The 19580-nt window shown below is 42.2% G+C and overlaps 1 protein-coding gene across 13 annotated transcripts in view; it reads right to left on the bottom strand.

Moving 5' to 3' along the window:
• Positions 1 to 19580, bottom strand: part of MTUS1 (microtubule associated scaffold protein 1) — a 390210-nt gene that overhangs the window by 53134 nt on the left and 317496 nt on the right. For all 13 annotated transcript variants that reach the window (XM_077477385.1, XM_077477386.1, XM_077477387.1 and 10 more), the window contains one exon: positions 19324 to 19532. In XM_077477385.1, coding sequence (XP_077333511.1) covers positions 19324 to 19532 — 209 coding nt within the window. The remainder of the gene's footprint in view (positions 1 to 19323; positions 19533 to 19580) is intronic.

The raw sequence follows: 19580 nt of genomic DNA, 5'->3' as shown, positions 1-19580 counted from the left end.
ACTAGGCAAGCATACATGTTGTCATGTCTATGTTTGTGTGTTTTATGTTGCGATGTACGTCTCCTGGATAAATGTTGAAATAACCACTGTTACACGTATGTAGATATATACTACATGAAATATATACTTTCTTGTTTTGCTTTTAAATATACCAGCACCCACCCAGTATCTATCCGGAGGAAGCTAATAATTTAGTGAAATGCGTCACCAAGCTAAAGTTAAAATTTATATTTAAATGATCTTTCCTCTCATTATGTGTCCACAAAGTCCACCAATTTTTTGAGTTTCTCAATCCAAAAAAAACAAAACAAAAAAAAAAACGAGAAACTAATTTTAATTTTGTATATAGCAGATTAATGGAAATAAAGTGTGGTGAACAATTTATTTGTTATATAAACGTAAAGAAAAAAAATGGATTCTTCAGTATCAATCTGCAGTAGTAAATATAAATAACCAGCTATATGGTTAAGGAACAAAATATTCAATTAACTCAAAGAATAACAGAAATTTTTTTTAAATCTATATCTATCATATTTAACTAGTTGCCGACCGCTGGCTGTCAAATGACGGTCAGGTGGCGGGAGGGCGTCATATGATGTCCTCCCATTTAAACAGGGAATGCGCATGATCATGCGTGCACATCCCTATTCCTTCAGTGGTGGCATGTCACGGCGACAACGCTCGCCACCGAGGGGGGTAAACAGCCAATGGGTATGGCCGTTTACCACGCGATCAACTGATAAAATGATCGCCTCTGTATGTGGCCAGGCTGTGTAAAAGTATCACACATGTGGTAGCGCCATACTCGGGAGGAGTAGTAGAATGTGTTTTGGCATGTAATTTTTGCTATATACATGCTAGGTGTTAGAAATATCTTATAAATGGGCAACTTTGTGTAAAAAAAAAAGAAAAAAAAAAAAATGCGTTTTCATTTTTTTTCACATTTTCCAAAAACTTCTGGAAAAAAATGAACCGTTCAAAAGACTCATTATGCCTCAGATTATACGTTGGGGTATTTTCTTTCCAAAATTGGGTCATTTTGTGGGCATTTCCATTGTCCTGGTGCTCCAGGGCCTTCAAAAGTGTAATAGGTGGCTGTGAAATGAGATGTGTAATTTTTGCTCGTAGAACGTCTGATGGTGCCACTTCAATGTTGGTGCTCTGTATATGGCCAGGCTGTGTAAAAGTCTCACACATGTGGTATCGCCATACTCGGGAAGAGTAGCAGAATGTATTTTTCAGCTCTCACACCTATAGGAGCCATTAGCAATAGTCGCAGGTAAAACCTGGCATGCTGGTCGTACCAAAGTTGATCGATCAACTTGGTACATTCAGCCTGCCAATTGAATTTCAAGGCTGCAAGCATTATTTTACAAAGCAGAAGCTGCATTTGATAGCTACTCATACAAAGTAATACACGCATTCTGGCAGTCAGTTTTCAAGGTGGGGAGCAGCTGCAAGGGGAGAGTAAGAAATTTGCTAAGCTGCATCTTCTATGCCCTGTTCAAGTTTTTAGAGCATTTCTTATTCACAAAGTTCTCAAGTGGTTAAAAATCACAATCAACACTGTTTGCGTTGGTGGGGGAATTGCTCTGTGTATGGCTGGCCTAAGGTCTCATTTACAAAAGGATTGAGGCCTATACATGGTTAATGAGACTTTTCTTTATGCTCCTGGCACAGCAGGCATACTGCCCATTTAAGTGAATGCAGACTCAGCGGCTGTACGGCCTTCACCCTAGGAGAAATCCAAACAAGTGTCCTTATGTGCCAACAAGGTACATGCAGGCAGGAGAAGAGAGCAGGGAGTGGACCTGACGGATGCTGCTCCATCAAGGGTAAATCACAGGCTGAGGTCATGGAGGTGACCTTGCTTTGTTGCTCAACAGGAGCAGAAAACCCTAGGCTTGGTGTGCTCTGACAGGGATGTGTATATCTCAGGACTGGGTGGGAAAAAAAAAAAAAAATCCTTTGACAGCTAAAACACATGTATTTGAACTGTTATCTGCCAACATCTCAGCTTTTTGTCTAAACCGTTGGAACAGTTTATCCCAATACTATAACCTAAAAAAATTAGGGTTGAAAATAAGTTGAATTTATCGTTTAAAGTAGTTGAATACCTCTGATATGAAAAACGAACAAAGCATATCCTTCAATAGTGTGTACTTGTCTCAATCCAAAGCATTGAATGTAATGTCTGTCTGCTTGAGCCATAGCTGACAGGTTGTGCTGACTGACTCCAGGAGATGGGGGTGGCCTCAAGCACACAGCCTGTGATTGACAGCCCAGCTGTGCTAGCTTCCCTATGAGATTGTGTAGAGGGGGGAAGGGGGGGGGTGTCCCTCCCTTCCACTCAGATCTCAGATTACACTTGGCTCTCATTTTACTGTGTAGTGTGTTACATGAGATCCTTACCCCCTACCTCTGGGGCAAAAGGTTGTGTAAATTTTGAAGATAAACTAGTTGTACAAGTAAAACTTATATAGAAGGATGTGTTTCATCTATCACCTGAGGCTATCACTTCACTGTAACAGTTTACAACCACTTTTAGACTGAATTCTTTGTGCATTGCATAGCTAGGATGCGGCCAAGTGCTAGTTTTGTACCTCAATATTTTTGACTTCTATAAAATGTCCTCCTTTCCTCTTAGAGTTAAATGGTATAAAGTTAGATAAGGTGCCATATAACTGAGTGTTAAGGTGTTGGTGTCTTCACATTGGTTTATAAATGATAAATTGAATAAACATTTAAAACACTTATCTCAATCGTCAATGTTGGTAACACCACAAGCCTCTGTATTGCATGTTCCAGCTGTGATATAAAAGGTTAACATAACCTGTAGAAATGTGATGCTTTGCATGGGTATCGAACTGTGCATGTTACTGGCACATCTAAAGTGTCCGTGTGGCTTGGGCACTAAATGGTTCACTTTACTAACCTCATCCTCCTCTGTACAAGCCTTGCTTCATCTGTAAAATATTCTAATGCAGGCCATACACGGTCGAACTTCGAACAAATTTTCTTTTCAAAATCAGAAAATTCATTTTTTTTTGTGATCCGATGACGCCACCATTGATTTTCGAAATTCGGCCGACCAAGCCTTCAATTTCACCTCATGTTGCTACAGAAAAGAATTTTCTTGGCTTGGAATCTTCTTTTCTCTCCGTAAATTTTCTTTTATCTCTGTACATTTTCTTTTCTTATTACGTTTCTCACACGATTCTCCCATCATTGATTAGAAAATCGTGTTTTTCAAAAAATGTCCTATTCCTCAAATTTTATTTCCGCACGAAAATCGGCTGTTGCTGCAGCCCACTAATGGTGCGAAATTCATACGAAAATTCTTAGATACGATTTTCGAAAGAAAATTCTTTCGAAATTCGAACCGTGTATGGCCGGCATTAGCCCTTGTACACACGGTCGGAGATTCCGACGGAATGTGTCATATCGGACCGTTTTGTCAGATATTGTGACTGTGTGTGGTCTCCATCGGACTATTTACGTCGGAATAACCGACGGACCAACTTTTCCAACTTGCCGGTAAAATTTTCTGACAAAATGCTCCGATTGGACATACTCCGATCATGTGTAGCCTACTCCGACGGACAAAGTGCCACACATGATCAGATCAAATTCCTAGACCAAAGCTATTGGCTACTAGCCTGAACGTAGTCCCGTCGTAACGAAATAACGTCATCACGTTATATACAATCGGATTTTCCGACAACTTTGTCCGACCGTGTGTAACAGTTTCGGACAAAATCCAACGGATTTGGTTGTCAGAATGTCCGACTGTGTGTACAAGGGCTAATACATGTTAAAAGAAGGAGGAATGTCCCCCTACATGCTGAAGAAGGGGGTTAGAAGCATCTGGTGCCCATGGTGAAATAACCATCTTCCACCCACTGTGAAAGGAAAAAAAAAAAGTTGATTCATCTATGGGCTGCCTTTAAGCCAGCTATAGATGGTTCGAATCTCGACCGGTTCAGCAGGAACAACTAGCATTCTGGATTTTTGGCATGGGATTATTGCCAGCAGCTACAGGCACTAGCAATAACAACTGTTCTCCCAGCAGGGAGGGCTGGTTGAACACAATAGGTCTGCAGGAGGAATTCCCCCATTAACACTGTTGATTGGGGAATCAAGCAATTTAATCTTTCCAACTGTGGTTGCAGGAAAGAAAATCGCATTGTCTATGGCCGGCTTTAGAGATCCCTTTTAACATCTGGTATCAGAAACAACAGGCAAGCCATGTTGCTGTACAGGAAGCGCTGACTGTAGTACAGGTTTGATTATAGCTATGATTCATATCTGGTGAACATCTAGTCAAGGGGACAGATTAGTGGTGGCCACCCAGAAAAACAGATCTCTGGCTCTGAAGCATGGGAACATTTTCTCCTTCAGTGCAATGAGATTATGTCAAGTGGTAGGCACTGTGACAAAACAAAGGCAAGACATTTGAGCTTAAACAGGCCGCCAACTCGATAACAATGTTATCATGAGACAACATTATCAAGTGTTGGAAAGGATAATTACAGCAAATGGGATTTTCAGTCAGGGACATTCAAGACAAACAAGCTCCTCACTGTGATTTTACGTGTAAATTCATTAAAATCACACCTAAAACCAAACGTAAAAGGGTCCATGTACTCTACATATGCCAGCACTAAATAGTGGAGAAAACGAGGCTTAAGTGTCATATCTCTTAGGAATACACATTCATTCTGTTCTAGAAAAGCGATCTGGGGGCCACGTGTCCACTGAAAATGTATATAGACACCATTCTGACCAATTATAAAAAAAAGGAATGTAAGCATCAAAGTCATAATTCATATTGTGAATCACGCGCTTCTAATCATTTCTATTGGAATAAAACTGCCAGTAAAAAAAACGCAGAAATCTACCCAATTTGTGCTAAGAAAATAAATCCAGAACTTTGAGCTTCAGGCGATTTGAAGTGGAATGGAGATTTGAATCTCCATAGAGAATTTTTTTTCCCCTCCACCAGCGTTTTGGCGCTTTAAGCTACAAAATGCTGAGGTGTGAATGGGGCCTAACAGCTAATAGTGTAGATCACACTATAGGGTAAGGATCTCCAAACTACGTCCGCTAAACAGCCTCAAACTGCTGCAAAACTGTAAAACTGACATTCACAGACATGACTAGGCATGATGGGAATTGTAGTTCCTGAACTAGAGGGCTATAGTTTGGAGATCCCTGTTATAGGGAGTCCTTATTTTGTGTTGCGATTAGTAATCTTAGGACTTGTTAAACTATATTGCTGTGTGGGAAAACATAAGCCATAAAATGAAGTGTCAATAACGGCTACATGCTGCATTACCACAGCCCATTGACCTGAATGAGTCCCAATGCGGCACATGCAGTACACTGTAGTGCAGCCGCTTTGCATGGCACTGTGCACACAGAATACAATATGTTCTGGTAAACGTGTGAAGAGGCACTGCTTGATTAGGTGCTAGTTATTTAGTAGCGTGTTTAAGCTGCTTAAATGGCGTGTATGTGTGTGTGTATGCAATATATATATATATATTGCATACACACATGACAAATAAAAGGGACCACCGACCTCTGTTCAGTATAAAACCAGTGAACTGGACTATGGACCATTTCTTATAGCCACTACCTGTGTATGACTCCTAAGTGGAAACAGACTAGATAAGCACAAAATAATCAAACATTTTCAAGATATAATTTTATAGGTTTCATATCTGCCAACTCATTTAAATGAAGAACTGGAGATCTTTAAAAGCATAATACAATTTGGAATTACAAATAGGGCTGTGTTTGCAAATGCAGGCTACTGCTATTTAGCTTTATGAACAGAACCACCGTATTTGCATTAACTAGACTAGCCATCTATAAAACCTACCAATTTGCCAAAACTCTGAACATTTTTAAAACCGTACATTTATTTGGTTGGAACAGAAACCAAAAATATGTACAGGTAACTTTCTGTACCTATAAGCCAAATACGCAGCATTTGGGAGCATAAGGGGGTTAATGTTAGTTTAAAGTGGAGCCAAAAAATAAAAATAAAGAAAAGAGAAAAGAAAAATCTTTTGGAAAACCCTATCCGGCCCCATGCACAGTAGCATTTTTCAGAAGCTCAAAAAAGCTAGAAAGAAAAATGCTGATAATAGCATTTTCGTGCCAGCTTTTAGTAGCATTTAGGAGCAGTAGCATTTTACTTGTATTTTTGGAGTACATGAAAAAATGATTTTTCTTTTTGGGAGGGGGTTTCTGCTGAGCCATGATGCTCATGCACTGTGGGGGACAGTTAGCCATCTTTGACTTTGGAGATATATGGCCTTGTCCCAGTACTGCTCAGTTGGTATTATGATCTGTAACAAGGACCTTTGCTCTTCATCTTGGGGTACAAAAATGGCAAGCCATGATATATACACATTTATATTCACTGTAGATTTTTGCATGCAAGAGAATATTCTTTTTAGCATCAGCATTTCATTTCTGCAAGTCTATTTAATCAGCAACAGTGGAACTGTGTAAATAAGTGTTAATAAGTCTCTGTGTTCCAGGAAACGCACACCCTTCAGCAAATACAAGCGGCTCAATTTCATAGCAGTGCCAGCAGATGGAGATTTACAGCAAAAATGAACAATGTAAACACCATATTTCAAAGTCTAGGAGGAGGAACACTGTATCCGGGAGAATAAAATATACTGCCCATTATTAATGTGCAGTTATAGAAGGAATAGACTGAGGAGCAGGGGGCAGCCAAGCAGATTAGACATCTCTACTGTACATTGGTTGTCACAAACCAACAACGCAGGAACATTGCGAAAACATGTTTGTTGGCCGTGGATAGAATGTGTGGACATGTGGTAGTTCTGTTTAGCAATCTTGTCTGCTCTGAACACGAGATTCTTAGATTTTGTATTTTCTACTATTTCCGTAGGCCATTTCCTCCGCCCACTATAAAAAACATACTAATGTGTTAATCTGACCAAACCCTAGCCATAGGGGAATGTATGACAACAGGCACAAAACCTTTATTCATGATAAGGGGTCACTGATACGTAGACGCCACTCTAATAAATGTCTTGCATTATTTTAGATACCAAAAAAAGGTTAAGAAAAAAACAAAAACGAAAAACCCCTATTTTTAAAATGCTTTTGCACAGTGTGCTTTATATTTTGAAGCAAAGCTCTAGGAACAAAACAAACAAACAAAACCCCTTTGCAGCAGGTTTAACCACTTGCTTACTGGGCAATTCCAGCCCCTTCCCGTCCAGGCCAATTTTCAGCTTTCAGCGCTGTCACTCTTTGAATGACAACTGCACGGTCATGCAACACTCAACCCAAATTTATATATATTTTTTTCTCCCACAAAAAGCTTTCTTTTGGTGGTATTTAATCAATGCTGGGATTTGGGTTTTTTTGCAAAAAAAAAAAAAAAGTTTGGTAAAAAAAGAAAGATAACATTTTCTCCTTCAATGAGGTGTCCTTCAATGAGGTGTGCCGATGAGGCGCCACTGGTAAGTGGTACTGAAGGGCATTGATGGGTGGCACTGGTGGGTACTGATTAGCAGCACTTGTATGCACTGGCAAGAGACACTGGTGGGTACAGGCGAGGCAGTGGCTCTCCATTTTCAGGACCGATGTCCCTTTGACAGAAGCCGGTAATGTGCTTTTTTTTTTTACTTCTCACACTGTCAGCGCGAGGGAAAAAAAACAAAACAAAAAACTATTAACAATCTTCTGTTTACATTACGGCCATTTGGTCTTTTTTTCATTAATCAAAAAATAAACCCAGTGGTGATTAAAGTTATTGTAAAGGCAGAAGGTAATCTTAATACATTCTATGCATTAAGATAAAAAGCCTTCTGTGTGCAGCAGCTCCCCTCAGCCCCCCCCACCCCCAATACTTACCTGAGGTCCCCCTCTCTGTCCAGCGATGTCTACGAGTGTCTCAACCTTCCGGGATTCTCCATCCTGATTGGCTGAGACACAGCAGTGGCATCATTGGTTGCCGTTGCTGTCTAAGTCAGCTAGCCGTACAGGGGAGAGAGGGGCGGGGCTCAGTGTCTGAATGGACACAGGGCGCTGTGACTCTGCTTGGGTGCCCCAATAAACTGCTTGTGTGGGCACTGAACAGGAGAGAAGGGCTAGAATCACAGAAGAGGGACCCAAGAAGAGGAGGATCCAGGCTGCTCTGTGTACATCCACTGCAAGAGAGCAGGTAAGGATAGCATGCATGTTATTTTTAAGGAGGGAATAAGCCTTTACAATCACTTTAAAAACCACCAAAAGAAAGCTCTAGCCATGTGAGCAAAATAATAACAATTTAGTTTGGATACAGAGTTGCATGACTGCACAATTGTCAGTCAAACTGCAACAGCACTGGAAGCTGAAAATTGGTCTGGGCAGAAAAGGAGTGAAAGTGGCTGGTATTGAAGTGGTTAAGCCAACTTGGAGTGTAAAGCTCTGTATAACGCCTGTGCTGTACATAAATTATGTTATTAAGATAGGCTGTGCTGCCAAACACTGACACACTGCCTGTGTTGGTGGAGATTAAACTACACTCATAACTATACTAACAAATATCTGTACTGCAAAAGAAGAGAAAGAAAACAAAAACAAAAAAAGGGGGGGGGGGGGGGGTGAAAGATATCTTGCTTTGTTTCCATACAGCCCTACGGTTCAATTTTATTATGTCTGCTGGCTATTTTCCCTCTCCTCTACTGCTCCGCAACTAAAACTTTCTAATCAGCATGGATGACTAGAGGAATGCAAGAAAGTATTGCCTCAAATCCACAACATGTAACCACTGGACTCTGAATACACCATGTACTGAGGCAAGCCTGCAGGAGAAATGCAAAAAATCTGGCTAAAATCACCTGTCAAGCCTGACAACCAGTATACCCTGATACCAGAGAGGATGGGCCACGTGGGCCAGAGGTCAATATATCTATTCAACTTTAAACTATGTGCTACAGCACAGCAATGACATTTGTAAAAGAAATCCATCATTAATCTACGGCTTAACTATTCCGACTCTCAGCGTGAGGTTTTCCATAACACATTAGTTGATCTCAAGCACGTCTGCATGTACTTTGGATGTAGCAGCATTGCATTTCTATACAAGCAATTACATGCATACAGTAAGAACAGCAAAAACACCAACTCTGATTGGGTTATGGCAATTAACTCTTCCTTAATGTGTCAGTTCTTACACCCATTAAAAATGACAGGCATTGGGCCTATACACCTCAATGTATCAGCACTAGTACATGGTGACAATCTGAACACTAAAACAATACAATTCTAATACAGAGCATACAGATATTTTAGAGCAAATCAGGTTACTGAAGGTAAACACATCTGATCTAAAAATGTGTGCCATCTTGGGCATGCGCCCGAGAATAACCCCTTTCTGGGACAAAATCCTGCAGATTTATAACTTAGTAAGGGATTCCTACCCTAACATACCCCAAATCACTATATGGTCTTTGCTTCAGGGCTCTTACAAACACACACAAAAAAAAAAGCTTAAATTAGACATTTTCTTACAGCAGCTAGGTTGGCAATAGCAACACACTGGCGCAGTACTGATACTCTCTCCCTGGCTGAGTGGGCATGCAAGCTGGAGAACATCAGTAACTGGGAACATACGATCGCTTGGAACAAGGATAAAATGGAGGCACATGGGATCATGTGGGCATATTTTTGATACTCCGCTAATTTTATATTGTTTGTGTCCTGAACCTCTAGGTTGCATTGCCTGTAATAGAAAGGGGCTCCTTCCCATTCCCTATATTCCCATCCTCTTTTTCTCCCATAGTTTTCCTATGGGAGAAACAGTTACCTACCTCATTCAGTGGTTATATAACCTGACATTTTTCTATTTTGCCCTGTACCAATAGATACAGTGCCTTGCGAAAGTATTCGGCCCCCTTGAACTTTTCAACCTTTTGCCACATTTCAGGCTTCAAAGATATAAAATTTTTATTTTTTGTGAAGAATCACCAACAAGTGGGACACAATTGTGAAGTGGAACGAAATCTATTGGATTTTTGAAACTTTTTTAACTAATAAAAAAATGAAAAGTGGGGCGTGAAAAATTATTCGGCCCCCTTGCGTTAATACTTTGTAGAGCCACCTTTTGCTGCGATTACAGCTGCAAGTCGCTTGGGGTATGTCTGTATCAGTTTTGCACATCGAGAGACTGAAATTCTTGCCCATTCTTCCTTGAAAAACAGCTCGAGCTCAGTGAGGTTGGATGGAGAGCGTTTGTGAATAGCAGTTTTCAGCTCTTTCCACAGATTCTCGATTGGATTCAGGTCTGGACTTTGACTTGGCCATTCTAACACCTGGATACGTTTATTTGTGAACCATTCCTTTGTAGATTTTGCTGTATGTTTGGGATCATTGTCTTGTTGGAAGATAAATCTCCGTCCCAGTTTCAGGTCTTTTGCAGACTCCAACAGGTTTTCATCCAGAATGGTCCTGTATTTGGCTGCATCCATCTTCCCCTCAATTTTAACCATCTTCCCTGTCCCTGCTGAAGAAAAGCAGGCCCAAACCATTATGCTGCCACCACCATGTTTGACAGTGGGGATGGTGTGTTGAGGGTGATGAGCTGGGTTGCTTTTACGTCAAATATATCGTTTTGCATTGTGGGGAAAAAGTTGGATTTTGGTTTCATCTGACCAGAGCACCTTCTTCCACATGTTTGGTGTGTCTCCCAGGTGGCTTGTGGCAAACTTTAGACGAGACTTTTTATGGATATCTTTGAGAAATGGCTTTCTTCTTGCCACTCTTCTATAAAGGCCAGATTTGTGCAGTGTACGACTGATTGTTGTCCTATGGACAGACTCTCCCACCTCAGCTGTAGTTCTCTGCAGTTCATCCAGAGTGATCATGAGCCTCTTGGCTGCATCTCTGATCAGTCTTCACCTTGTCTGAGCTGAAAGTTTAGAGGGAAGGCCAGGTCTTGGTAGATTTGCAGTGGTCTGATACTCCTTCCATTTCAAAATGATCGCTTGCACAGTGCTCCTTGGGATGTTTAAAGCTTGGGAAATCTTTTTGTATCCAAATCCGGCTTTAAACTTCTCCACAACAGTATTACGGACCTGCCTGGTGTGTTCCTTGGTCTTCATGATGCTCTCTGCGCTTTCAACAGAACCCTGAGACTATCACAGAGCAGGTGCATTTATACAGAGACTTGATTACACACAGGTGGATTCTATTTATCACCATCAGTCATTTAGGACAACATTGGATCATTCAGAGATCCTCGCTGAACTTCTGGAGTGAGTTTGCTGCACTGAAAGTAAAGGGGCCGAATAATTTTGCACGCACCACTTTTCAGTTTTTTATTTGCTAAAAAAGTTTAAAATATTCAATAGATTTCGTTCCACTTCACAATTGTGTCCCACTTGTTGGTGATTCTTCACAAAAAATTAAAATTTTATATCTTTATGTTTGAAGCCTGAAATGTGGCAAAAGGTTGAAAAGTTCAAGGGGGCCGAATACTTTCGCAAGGCACTGTATGTACGACATGTAGTGCAACATCTCTTTTGGCTTCTGTGTCCATGTTAGTGTTATTTTGTAAATACCTAATAAATTTAGATTAAACATAAAAGCATGTGCCACTATGTGCACATGATTCAGTTTATGAAGACTCGACTGCAGGGCTGAGTTGTGCCCACCCAATCAAAGTGCCTTTATTAGCCACTGAAACAATCAGTCATCAGACATCGGGCAGTGGGTGACAGTACTTAGCCCTGAAGCCAGGCCTTTAGTGAAACAAGCCCACAGAGAAATGTTTCCGGATAATTGAGTAAAATGCAGGCAACAAGGGCCTGATTATAGCATGAACTTTAGCATTTAAAAGAAGAAAATGATTGAACTGCTCCCTTTAACCCGTAACTTTAGGCAAAGCTTTAGATTGGATAGAACAAGAAAGGTTTGGAGTCACTGTTCAGGTTTGTACGGCTGTCTGTCTCTTTGGAACAAATGTTCTCTTATGTACTTTTAGTGCAGGAAATAATGGGAATCACTTTTTTTTTTTATTAGAGAAGACAACAAAGTTTTGATCAGGATTCATTTTGCGGTCTGTTTCATTGTCCCCCAGTGACAACACTCCTATTTCTTGTCCTGTTGTCACATGAATAGGAAGCGATGAAAAATGTCAATGGAGTCACACTCAGAAATAGAGATAATTTACCCTTTGCCACTCTATTCAAAACGTAAAAAAAATATATATATAAAAAATGGAGTTCGAATCTAAACTACAATGCCAAGACCACTTATGATCTGATCATGAATTGTTTTAATTTAAAAAGGTCAACTCCATCAGAAAACAACATTACATCTTTATGAGGGGACCAGATGGTTGCCAGATAATTCAGTCTTCTTCATCTCTTGTAGACGGCAAAGGCTTACTATTCTACCAGAGCTCTTTGGAGCACATGAGACCATTTCCAATGCATCCTTTAGATGCAACAAATCTTTTTCCATCACACAAAATGATATCAGATTTGTGGCATTTAAGACTGAGCCCGTAGAGAAAGTACACTATGGAGCAGTCAGCTTCCAATGTACAGTAGTATGCACACAGTACTAAGCGTGCTATAAAAAGACTCTTGGCTGGCTCACGTCGGTTGCATCAGTTTTCTCCATAGATCATTGTGCCTATCTTGTTTTACACCCAGAAATCTAAAATTAGATCTATGAAGGCTACACTGCAAATCTATTCAAACCTTTGCTTCTGTTCATAGAAAGAACTTCTGAAGAGCCAACTAGCTTTCAATAATACACTGGCATGGAGCATAAATAAGTACTTCAGCCAAGAGAAGTTGTATTGTATTGGTCACGCAGCTATCAGGCTTGCCCACAGTTGATGCAGGGGGCTGAAGTGAACCGGTAGATGGCACCTCCACACAGTCAGAATAAAGTGACAATTTTCACCAGCATACCTTCATATAAAGTTCATTTTGTCCACAATTCTCTTAAAGCAACAAGCATCACAAGCTGACATTTGGGAAATTGCCCGGCCTTGAGAAGGGAATTCTGTGAAGTCCCAAAACTTTGGCTTGTGATGACTGCTGCTTTATGTGCATTAAATTGTTAGTAAAGGCTGAAGGATTTTTTTTACATGAATGCTTTCTGTGCAATAAGGCAAGAAATCCTCTGTGCCAGAGGATCCGCCTAGTCCTGGTTCATACTATTGCAGGTATGACATCTGTTCCTACACCCGCAACCAAAAACACACAGGGCTACTATTCATCCTTTATGTCACCCCCATGCATCTAAAAATGCAAAAGCACTATGCAATTTCTTAGCTGCTGCATTTCCATATGGTGCAGGAAACTTTTTCTCATACCGTACCAAAACAAATGATTTCAAATGAATGGGCTGCCGTGCCTGCACAAATGAGGCCTGCAGGGCCAATATAGTGTGAACCAGGCTTTAAACTATCCTCAGGCTAATCTAGATCACACAATGTGCATGGGAGAAGTGGTTCTCTACCTGCCCATTGGGAAGGATAGCAGCGAGAGCCATTGGCACCGGCTACTTCCAATCAAATTCTGTGACGAGGGAGTGGGGGGAGCCACCCTGCCTGTGTCTACAGACACAGACAGGGCAGTTTGGGAGCGAGCCAGCATGGGTGCTCCCATAGAGTGTGGATTTCACACTGTAAAGAGCTACGCTGTTAGTGCTATATAAATCTTATACAATAATAATTTCTATGGGAGCACGCCCTGAAGAAGTGAAGCCAGGAACACTGGCGGAGGACCTGAGAATAGGAGTAGTGAGGCTGCTCTGTGAAATACCACTGCACAGAGCAGGCATATTTATTATTTTAATAAAATGAAAAAAAAACTTAAAGCTTTAGGGCCGGTTCACACAGGGGGCGACACGAGGCGACACGACTTGCCGTGCCGCGACCTGACAAGTCGCCCCCGTTCTGTACAATGGAACCGTTCTGAGAGGAGCGACTCGAGTCGCTCCGACTCAGAAAAAAGGTTCCTGTACTACTTTTGGGCGACCTCGGGGCAACTTGCATTGACTTCTATACAGAAGTCATTTGCAAGTCGCCGCTGAGGTCGCGGCGAGGCAAGTCGGTGTCGCCTCGCATCGCCCCCTGTGTGAACCGGCCCTTAGAGTCACTTTAGGAAGACTATCTTTATAACATGGCGTGCCAATGGCGGTTAGTGTTGATCAGTGTATTCTGGCAAGGGCTGTCAGAATACAATAGCACAGTGGGGGATATTGCCGCACCAAACATCGCTTGTGTTGGTACAGTGATCTATCAGTTTTTTTCCCCCATTTAACTTGCTAGGTTGAATGAAGAAATACTTACAATGTGTACTGGGCTATACACTGCACTTTAACTAGTGTATATTCAAAGAGCTTATAGTCCAACGTCCCAAACACACACACAAACGCACACACCCCAATTTACACAGGCGCCAATTTTGTTTTCTGCAGGTCTTTGATGTGAAGGAAGAAAACATGCAAATTCTATGCAGACGTCCTTGCAAGGCATAAATGCTAACCACTGAGCCATTGTGCTTCCCTATCATTTTTAGCAGATTATTGTTTGTAAAGTCCCACTCTCTAGCACAGCGCACACACACACACACACACACACACACACACACACACACACTACAGGCACACTACAGGCACTTGAGCTATTTTTAAAGTTAACGCTGCACAGATCTTTTATCATTCTCTTTTTCATATCTTCAGTGTTCAGCATTCCTATTTCCTCTGATCCACCTCCACCCATTCTCGGAGGATTTCACACATCAGTTTGTTGTGGCAACATCTACACTTTCCAAGTTTGTGGGAAGCTTTCCAAATCCGCTAATCTACAAGGGCATCTGAAAAACCAGGACTAACATGCTACTGACCCACAAAATCCTCTTTAGGACATTTTAAATTGCCAGTACACACTTGAAAGTGTAATCAAACTTTGAAAAGATGAATTTAAAAGCCACTCAAATCCTTTTCCTTAGCATGAAGACATGCGTTAAGATGTGTTCTATTTCTGCATGCATGAAGACTTAGCGTACACACGGTCAGACTTTCCGACAGGAAATGTTGGATGTCAGCTTCTTGTCAGAAAGTCCGACAGTGTGTATGCTTCAGCAAACATTTGCCATCGGACTTTCCGCACACTAATGTTGGCAAGCAGGTTGTCAAATTTCCCGCCAACAAAACTTTGTTGTTGGAAAGTCTGAGTGTGTGTACACAAGTCCGTCGCACAAAAGTTCACGCATGCTCGGAATCAAGCAGAAGGAGCTGCACTGGCTATTGAACTTCTTTTCTCAGCTCGTCATATGCCTTGCACGTTCCTAATTGTTGGTCAGCATTTGTGTGACCGTGTGTATACAAGACAAGTTGGAGCCAACAACCTCCGAACAAAAATCCACGGTTTTGTTGGCAGAAAGTCCGATCGTGTGTAGGGGGCATAACAACTAATGATAATAAGACCCTCTACAGCTCCAGTGTGAGGATCCAGGGATATGATATTTTACAAGTAATTGAAAACCCTGCTGCCTGTTCTAGGAATCCAATGATGGCAAGCAGTGGCACTGTGATCAAGGAAGGAAATCTACCAGTGAATATCCTCATTGAGACTGAAAAAATAAAACTATCACCTTGCTATATCTAAAGAAAAAAAGCTTTTTATACTTTGATTGGCATAGGGAAGGGTTTAAAACCAATTGATTTGTGCCCCGTTAGGGAGATTTTCATTTACGTCCAGGCCTGACAAGAGGCCAATTTCACACATGGGGACCATTCAAGTCCACCTGTCAGTTTTTTCAGGCGGTCCTGAATGGACATGCCATGTACATCTATGGAGCTGTGACATGTCCGCTAGCATCTGATCCGCTAAATGCGGACGGATGGAAACCTTATCTTCCATCCGTCTGGCGGATCAGATGAAAACGGACAGGCGGATCCGTTTTCATCCAATCCCCAATAGAGGAGAGCGGGGCTCTCACAGGTCTGTCTCTGCACAGTGAGCAGAGACTAACTTGTCATCAGCCCGCTCCACAGGGAGCGACGGAACGATCCCTGCTGAGCAGAGTCCTAAAGCTGGATACATACTTTACAACTTTTTTTGTTTGACGATTTCCTTTAGACTTACCTTCAACTACGCAGTGCAAGGCCCTGATTGCATACAAATGAAAAGGGTTTAGGTTTGATCTCATATTATATGGTTTTGGTAAATCTAAAGGACATAAATTTAAAGAAAATTGTATAGCATGTATCTGGCTTAAGTGAGACGAAATCTCTCAAACGGCATACCTTTTGTCAACAGAACCAGTCCCTACAGGAACTTTCCCTCTAATTCTGTTGCAATGACATTTTTCCCTAACTTTTAGGCCTTGTTCACATGGGCCTACTTAAAGAGGAAGTAAACCCCTTCAAACCACTTTGACCTACAGGTAAGCCTAGATTAAGGCTTACCTGTAGGTCCAAGCAATATCTCCTAAACCTATATGGTTTAGGAGATATTTGCCCGAAAATGGGCACCGCTGTCTACGGCGCATGCGCCGTAGACAGCGGCGCGCAGGCGCACTAAATGCGGCAAATCCAAGAATGGATTTGCCTAATTTGTCGACTCCCGTGCGCATGCGCGGGAGTGACGTCATCGCGGCTTCGCCGAATGGCAGAGGCGGAGCTGCGAGACGCGACTCCCGTGCGCATGCGTGGGAGTGACGTCATCTCGGCTTCGCCGCTGTCATTGGTCGGAGCTGCGAGACGCCACCAGCAAGATGGATGCGGCGGACTACAGGGATCAGCGGCGACTTCGCTGGCTCCTGTGTCAGGTAAGTGACACATAATGAGCTATGCGATGCATAGTAGTCCATTATGCTTTACCTTTGCAGGGAAAAAAAGAGGAAGTAAACCCATCAGGGTTTACTTCCTCTTTAAGCATACGTCCTTGAGAACATTATGTTTGTCTGCATGGGGATACACAGGTGTTCCATGCATCCCTGTACAGACAGACCCATTCATGCCAGCTGGAAGACAGCCACTGCTCCCAATTTGACATCCATGCAGGTGCATGTCTACGAACAGACAGTGTTTGCATTTTGGGACACATACCTGCTTTGCTGTCAAACTGCCAGCAGCGACTGAGTCCTTGTAGCCACTGTGTCCTAATTGACATGAATTGGACTGCCTGCACAGGGATGCACAAAACACTTCTGTATCACCATTCTAACACAGCCCTCACAAGTCATACACTAAGGCCCGGTTCACACTAGTGCGATGCCGAACTCTGCAAATCCAGTGCGGGTTCCCACATCGCACACTGAGATCTGCGAACCGCTGCGGTTGTGAATGTAAAGTTAAGGATACCCCAAGATCGGTTCGCAGATCGCAGTGCGAACTGTAAAATGGTGCAGGAATTGTATCGCATAGGTATTAACACCCATGAGATTGGAGTACAGTGCAAACCAAAAAATAAAAAATATTGGCGCAAATGCAAAGCCATTTCATGGCTGAAATAGCATCACATACATTGCATGTGATGAGCGCAGCAATAAGGTGCGAATCACATGCGATGTCTGGTATCGCACTAGTGTGAACCAGGCTTTTAAGGGGTTGTAAAGGTAAATATTTTTTCACCTTAATGCATTCTAAGCATTAAGGTGAAAAAACATCTGACAGTGCTGGCCCCCACGTTTTACTTACCCGACCCCTCGAAAGTCCCGCGCTGGCCCCCGACGGCCTCTTCGCCACTCAGCCTGGCTGCTGATTGGCAGGAGTGGATGGATTGAAAGCAGCGCAGCCATTGGTTCGTGCTGCTGTCAATCACATCCAATGATGCTGCACGCCAGGGGCGGGGCCGTGTGATACAGCGAGCGGCTATAGCTGCTGGCTGTATGACGGGAGCGCGCCCGCAAGTGCTTCTCACCATGCGGGGGAGCTCGCATGAATGTGAGAAGTACCTGCGGGAAAAGGCAGAGACAGCCGCCGAGGGACCCCAGAAGAGTAGGTTCAGGGCCACTCTGTGCAAAACGAGCTGCACAGTGGAGGTAAGTATAACATGTTTGTTATTTAAATAAAATAAAAAAAAATACCTTTACAATCCCTTTATGTACATCTGTGTGAACAATACCTAAAGTTGCATACACACAATAAGAATGTCAGACAAATGATGGTGCGTTTATTTTACATGCTACTCCAGGGGTCCAAAACTGGCGACCCTCCAGCTGTTGCGAAACTCTGCCTGTGGGAGTCATTCTAGTAACACTCAGCCTTGCAATGCCTCATGGGATTTGAAATTTCTCAACAGCTGGAGGGCCGCCAGTTTGAGACCCCTGTGCTAGTCTCATATTGAAAACCAATAGGTTACTTGCATTACAAAAATGCTTTAATGCTAGCATACAACTTTGGATATGTTGTAATGTATTTTTATTTCTGAGCACGCATGGTCTAGGCCACATGATTTTTTTCTATATAAATACTATACCAATTTAAAAAAAAAAAAAAATTAGTTCTGGTACCATGCGAGAAAAGTTTGTGCGTTTGTCCCTTCCGATAATTTTGCATTAACTGTTGTGACCAGGTCTCGAATGCTGTGTACCAATGATCAAATTATCGGAGTAATGCACCGAAAGAGCCATTTTTCATCCAATTTTCGCAGCGTGTGTACTAGGTATTAGTCTTGGCTGTAAAGAGGCATGAATCTTCCCAATGGGGAAGAAGACCACAATAAAAGCCAACAAGAGTTCTGACCCTTCCCCCTTCTCTATCAAAACAAAAAAAAGGTTTAGGCTTTAGATACACATTACACTTATTGACCACAACAATTCTTTTGGTTGCCAAGCCTAAACTGGAAGTCCAGCCTTAAAACGAAATCTCTAAATCTACTTGCAGCCACAATCTAAGACTAACCTATGTAGCCCTGTAAAGCAAAACTTCTATACATGTCTTTTCTGAAGATGATTTGGGCTGGTCTCCAGCAGGGAAGCTCAGAGCAGGAAACAGCCGACAACGATTGTGAAATGAATATAAAGGGACGTCCCCCCATAGACTTACTATGGTGGCTTCCATTGTCGTTGCCTCCTCTGCACCTGCCTAATAGAGAAGCCAACAACCGCCACCAACAGCTCAGCATGGAATCGGATCAGCTTCAGAAAAGGTATGTATACCGAGTTTGACTTTACAGGGCTAGATAGGTTAGTCTTAGGCTGTGGCTGCAAGCAGATGTAGAGATTTTCCTTTTATACGGGACTTCCAATTTAAGCATAAAGATTTAAAAACAAAGCATTGCATATATTTAGAGTGCAGAAACATAGCAAAATGTACCTCGTTTATAACATGTTGGATGACCACCGTCAGGGCCTCAAACTTTTGGTTGCTGCAGGTAAGGAGACTTTTCAGCTGCTGTATGATTCCCTTCTGTTCCTCGCATACCGCCTTACACTGGGCTAACTCGACAGCTTGTACGTCCACTGGGGCAGCCTGTGCCTGTGTACTGGGAACTCGAGGGCTTGTCTTCTGCTTGCCTTTATCAACTAAAGTGAAGAATGCAAGAAAAAAAATAAACTTGGGTCACAAATGGA

Source organism: Lithobates pipiens, unplaced genomic scaffold, assembly GCF_037356315.1.
Source record: "Lithobates pipiens isolate NorthernLeopardFrog02 unplaced genomic scaffold, aLitPip1_a1.2 Scaffold_13, whole genome shotgun sequence".
NCBI classification, from domain to species: Eukaryota; Metazoa; Chordata; class Amphibia; order Anura; family Ranidae; genus Lithobates; species Lithobates pipiens.
The sequence above is the reverse complement of the archived record's forward strand: the minus strand, read 5'-3'. Positions and strand labels throughout refer to the sequence as shown.